Here is a 6,000-nt window from a genome sequence, read left to right as displayed (position 1 = left end):
GGAAGTAGCCGGGGAGATACTCATCAAATATCATCAGATGTAAAGAGGCTTTACCGATCCACATCCCAAAATGTGTTTACACAGGGGTCTGTTGCCGAGCTCAGACAAAGTGCAGATCACAAGCTGCAGAACAAAACCAATGCCATTCTGGAGAATTTCAGCATTCTTCTTTGGAAGAACTTCATTCTAGTGGGGCAAAGCATTCACAAATGTCTGTGCCAGCATAAAATGATCCGTTTAAGGTTTTACAAGATCCGGCAGCAACAGACTAACGCAATCCCTGAGAAGTGCTAAAGCATGAAGTTAACCTTTCTCCAGGTACCGGCTCATCATGTTCTCAAGCCCTGGTAGATGATCTTTGAACCACGAAAATGCTCCTCACAACCTGTATGAATATTAGCAATATGTCAGGCAAAAAGCGAGGCCAAATCCTTGCACTGGACGAGCTAATTCTTCCATGTACAGGGTGAGCTTTCAAAAATGCAACCTCTTCCTTGCAAGCATCCAGTCTAGGAAAAGTTTTACCACTTAATTCAGCTCAAAATACCACCTAGCCAGCTTATTCCCACTATTATTTGCAAAGCAGGATATAAAAAAAAAGAAGTCTCCAAATTTTATTTTCATTTTAGATTCTTTGAAAATACAACAGCTGCCCAATATATACACATACACGTGACCATTAGGTTATAAATATACAGAATTCACATAGTTACATATACAAAGAAAAGGTTAGGAGTGTCAATCATCTGTTTAATAAGAAAAAAAAATATGACGGGCACAACCAATAAGTTATTTCACATTTTGTAACACAGGGATTTCCTGGTGGAGAAGAAGAAAAAGGAAGTTCTCTCCTTTGTAAGTCACTTGTCTACACACAGCTCACATAAGTCTTATATGTTCACAGCCCTAGAAGTCAATTAAGAAAGCAGCATCAAATCTCTGCATAACATAATTATGGGAAAGAACCCACTTTTGGAACCAAAAAAAATACAATTCAGGAAATGCCAAGAGAACATGGGGGTGGAGGGTTGAGAAGGGATGAGTATGGGGCAGACCTAATACTAGTTTGAGGTCCGGCCTCAGAGTGACTTCCCCTAAGCACAGAGGGGGAAAGTGTGGAATCGGTTTGTCCTAGTCCTAAAGCTTAAACCAGCTGAATCTGGATTTCCCTCTTGGAGCTGCATGTGTAGATGTTCCACACAGCTGCTGGGTAGTTGCAGATGAGTAAGTCAAGCCCAACCAGAAACCTGGACTCAACCAGCTAACGGTGTCTTGTGTAGCCTGAACCCTAAGATTCAGTGCAGATGTAATACTGCCTCCCTAGCGAAATGTGATGTGTGAGACAGAAGCCAATTTCACAAAACTCTTGTTTGCAATGTTGTACACAGAAATCAGATTCCTGCATCCCCAGAGTTTGCAAACCCATTTAACCCATGGTTTTTATTCACCATGATTTTCATTACTGAATAAGTAATACAAGAGAATTATGATTGATAGAAAGGAAGCGGGGAAATCGCTCTTGACAGAGGAGATCCAATATAGTTTGCAGGGAACCAGTGTTTCTCCTACCATAGGCCAAAGAGGATCTTGTATCATGACACATCTGAACTGTGTTTGGCTTTTGCCAAGGAAAGGCTGCCAAGTCCCAACCCAAGTCCCAACCCAACCCCTCTGTAATCTCAGAAGGTAGAGCTTTTGTTTCTGAATTCTTATGGGCAAGACCCTCCTAATTTCTCTCCTGCCGAAGGGATTTAAATTCCAAAAAGGAGGAAAGGTTCATTAGCCACTCATAACTTTGCGGACAAGTCCATCGTATCTCCTTTGCGCTCACCGCATAGGAAAGTGTTTTGACTGGCATTTCTTTGCGCCCAGACTGGGCAGAAAACGCCGCCTGGGGTGAAGCTCTTGTTTTCCCGGTACGTCATCCACTCTGTAAGGGAAATTAGAAAGGAGAATCAGGTTGGAGACTCCCCATAGAACAGGGGTAGGGAACCTGCGGCTCTCCAGATGTTCAGGAACTACAATTCCATCAGCCTCTGTCAGCATGGCCAATTGGCCATGCTGGTAGGGGCTGATGGGAATTGTAGTTCCTGAACATCTGGAGAGCCGCAGGTTCCCTACCCCTGCCATAGAAGGAAGCCCCAATGGGCCTTTGAAACAGTCATTTGAACACCCATCTCTTTTTTATCACATGCTTCCTCTGAGAAGCTCAGGACGACATACATGGTTCTCCCTTTCCCATTTTATCCTAAAATTCCAAGCACTACTCCACACTTACTCTCTCTGCTAGATTCAAATCTATGCTGTCAGACTGTTATTAGCATAAACTCTTCTCCTTCATCTGGGGAAGCTGAAAAACCATCTTCTAAAACATTAGAAAAGAGATCGAGTCTGAACAAGCTCACATAGGTTCTTCTCAAGACAATAATAATAAAATAATGCTAGCTAAAACCTACTTGCACCCCTGCTGTGCAAGTGGATTTTGCTATTCCACACAGCTTCAAAGAGCACTGAAAGCAGTTTGAAAGTGCATTATACTGCATGTGCAGAAGCCATAAATTAGTAGAAAGGTTCAGGTCTCAACAGAGGGACACAGGTCAGGTTGTAGTCAAGATTTGCTCAACCACAGCTCCACCAACCTGATCTTCTCCCAGCACTTTGGTCTGCCCTCACCTGCTACAGTGAGCAGGACTCAGTGTATCACACAGCAAATGGGAAGAAGGGAGAGAGCCGGAGCGGCTTCATTACTTGATTTAGCAGCTGATTTTATAACAGGCAATGTAAATGTGGCAATTCTTACAAACCACAGGGCAGCAACAATTATTTAAAAAACGGGAAATTAAGGTTTGTCCCATAATATTCCAGTACTGGCAATTGGTTATGGTGGGGGGAGAGGGACATATAAAAAAGTTAGCATTCTGCCTCCTGAGCCAATTACACAATCTGCCAACAAATACAGGCCCCGAGAAACCAGGAAAGGCTGTATCTTCCCCTTGCTGAATGTCAGCTTCATAGCACAGTTATGGGGAGACTCCTGGGCCTCTTCCCAGAAGAGCCTTACCTTGACCATCTGCTGCTTGGGGCAGCCTCGCCAAATGGGGTCTGCTCATTGGCCCGCACAGACTTCCTTTTAATCCTGTTGATTAGCACTTTGACTTTGCCCCAATGTGAATATTCATTCTGAAAGAGAGACAGAGTGATGTGAAGAGAAAGCAACCATATAGGAAGGCAAAAAGGTAGGCAAGCAATGCAGAGTACCATGGCTAGCAGTTCCAGCACTTCCAAGGGGCATAGCTCAGTGGCGGAGAACACACTTTGCATGCAGAGGGTCGCATGTTCAATCTCAGGTAGCAAGTATTGGGAAAGATCTTTCTCTGCCTAGGACCCTGGAGAATGGCTGCCTATCAGAACAGATAATACTCACTCACACTCACATCCTTCGGGCATAAGCCAGTAATAGTGGCTCGAAAGCCGCATGTGGCTCTCTGACATGCCATTTGTAGCACTTCTGAGCACCATTTCCCAAGGACGATGGGAAACGCCAGTAGGACTTATGGTGAGCAGATGGTTTGCACCTTGAAACAGCTGCAGCAGTGGACTGGAGCTGAGCAGTGGGCCAGAAATTATTGTAAAGGGCCCATCCTCTCCTACAACCCCACAGCCTTCTGTCCAGTCTCAGCATCCTCATTCCAGCACACAGGCAGCTGTCAGAAGGGCGGCAATCTGGTCAGAGAAGGAAGAGCAAACCACCATCATGGCAGCCACCTGTACACCAGGTACAGTAAGGATTCTAGTCCCTTTCTTCACAGCCAGCTTGCTGTTATCCAACCACCTTGGCAATCTCACTTTAACCTGAGCAGAGAGGGAAGCCAAACTCTAAATATACCAGGGCTGGCTGAGATTCAACAGTGACATAAATATAACCCTACATGTTCAGAGATAATCTGGTAATTTAAAAGGTTATAGTTACATATTTAATAATCATTATTTTATGTAGATGTGCTTGGGGGCAGAGCGTATGGCATGCAGCATGTTGCTCTTCTGGTTGATGGTAAATATGAATGCGGCTTTCTCTGAACTGCAGAAAAAGTGTAACCCATAGAGCTTTTAAAAGAAGAAACCAGAACTTTGCAAGGGCCAAACTTCTGGTACCCAACCAGCTGTGATATTCTGAAAATGCAGGCAGAGGCAATGTTCCCTCCCCTCCTACCTGTGATCTGGATCTACAAGAAAGATTGGGCAATTTGAGTACTGACCACAATTCAGCTTAATGCCAGCAGTGTCAATTGGGACTGCTTTGGGACCAGGACCTCATGGATTAGCTCAAAGAAACGAGAAGCAAACAGACAAGCCTCAGATCATCAGATAGGATGTTGCTGAAGGGAATCTTTACCTCTTTGAACAACAGCAGTAACAGCTTGAACTAGATCTGGTCCTCTACCTGGAGCCAATGAAGCTCATCCAGCACCAGTCTAAAATGTGTTTTCCACAGTGTCCTGGTGCTCTGCATTTTGGACCAGTTGGAGCTTCCGGGTCAGAACCAAGGGCAGCCCAGCACAGAGCAAGTTACAAAAATTGATTCAGGTGGTGACTGTTGCATGGATCACTGTGACAAGATCAGAATAAGACAGATAGGGGACCAATTGCCCGACTTGGTGAAGATGGTAAAACAGCAGCCAGGCTACATTTGTTACTTGGGCCTCCATCGAAAGGGAGATATATCCAAGATCACACCCAAACCCTTGACTGATAGTTTGGGTGTCAATTGCACATTGTCAAGAATCAGGAGTTGCAACCCAATCTCTGCCCCGTGCACCAGTCCAGTCACAGGACTCCATCTTTGTTGGATTTAACTCCAGACTGTTTCATCCACCCACCATGGCATCCAGACGGTTTTGATTAAAAAAGCACTGAAGACACAGAGAGCAGACACATGGCCTCGTGTCTGAATCTCAAAGCCAATTTGCAGTATTAGGAAGGTGAGCTTTTCAAGGGCTTTGCAGTCTGAATAACACAACGCCACAGAGAAAGCAGGGCGAGGGAACATGCAAAACAGGATTTAGAACTCGCATTAAACACTATTTAAATCACTAGCATATGCAGTCTTGGTGAGTTAGTCTGCCTTTCCATGGCTTCCCAGGTCCTGGTCAAACACTATTAAACAACACTGGTTCTTAAAAAATGGTATTTGTATAGGTTCTGAGGATTCTAAAAATGATTAATGGTAAAAGTGCAAGCACCTGGTCATTACTAACCCATGGGGTAATGTCACATCATGACATTTACAAGGTAGACTATGTTTATGGAGCGGTTTGCCATTTCCTTACCCAGTTGTACCCACTTTAGCCCCAGCACATTTTTTCCCCAACAGGACTTGTGACAGGCAGGAATGTAACAGCTCCTGGTTTTCAAGAATCAGTGATAGAGAAAATCCACACATGCTATATTTCTGCCAGTCATGTTTTTAAGATGGCAGCGCGGCTCTACTGGAGGGAGGGGTAGAAGAGGGGCAATCTTCAATGCTAGCTGGGCAAAGTTTGAAGCCTTCATCTGATGGAAGAGTCACTTAAGTTGGAGAAGACAGGAGAAATTTCCTTCAGCCAAAGATTATATCCATACCAGAGAACAGCAAGTTTTCCAAGTTACCTCAGGGAATAAAGGATAGTCTCCCTGCTCCTTAGCCCATCTCAAAATGAGTACTGTAGAAGTGGAAAAGATAGGAAATGGGGAATCAAAATGATCAAGAGCAAAGAGCGTGGGTCTTTTTTCCATGCTAAAAGACAGAGAGGTAAAGAATATGATAGAGTTTTATAAATTTATTTTTGGTGTAAAGAACACAGAGAGAACTTTCTCCAAAACATCAGCCTCCACGAAGTTCACAGGCACCATATTTAGAAAAGAAAGATTAAAAAAACAATTTCAAACAATATGTGATTAACTTGTGCACAGGATAGACTGGCCATTAGCTTGTTGGCTTTAAAATAAAGTTAAACTCACAAA

At 44.0% G+C, this 6,000-nt stretch overlaps 1 protein-coding gene across 1 annotated transcript in view; it reads right to left on the bottom strand.

Moving 5' to 3' along the window:
• Window positions 1–590: 590 nt before the first annotated feature.
• Window positions 591–6,000, bottom strand: part of LG12H8orf58 (linkage group 12 C8orf58 homolog) — a 30,571-nt gene continuing 25,161 nt past the window's right edge. The window contains exons 6-7 of the mRNA XM_048511980.1: window positions 3,062–3,180; window positions 591–1,930 (exon numbers count right to left, since the gene is read on the bottom strand). Coding sequence (XP_048367937.1) covers window positions 1,828–1,930; window positions 3,062–3,180 — 222 coding nt within the window. The 3' untranslated portion in view covers window positions 591–1,827. The remainder of the gene's footprint in view (window positions 1,931–3,061; window positions 3,181–6,000) is intronic.

This window comes from Sphaerodactylus townsendi, linkage group LG12 (genome assembly GCF_021028975.2).
Source record: "Sphaerodactylus townsendi isolate TG3544 linkage group LG12, MPM_Stown_v2.3, whole genome shotgun sequence".
Lineage (NCBI taxonomy): Eukaryota > Metazoa > Chordata > Lepidosauria > Squamata > Sphaerodactylidae > Sphaerodactylus > Sphaerodactylus townsendi.
The sequence above is the reverse complement of the archived record's forward strand: the minus strand, read 5'-3'. Positions and strand labels throughout refer to the sequence as shown.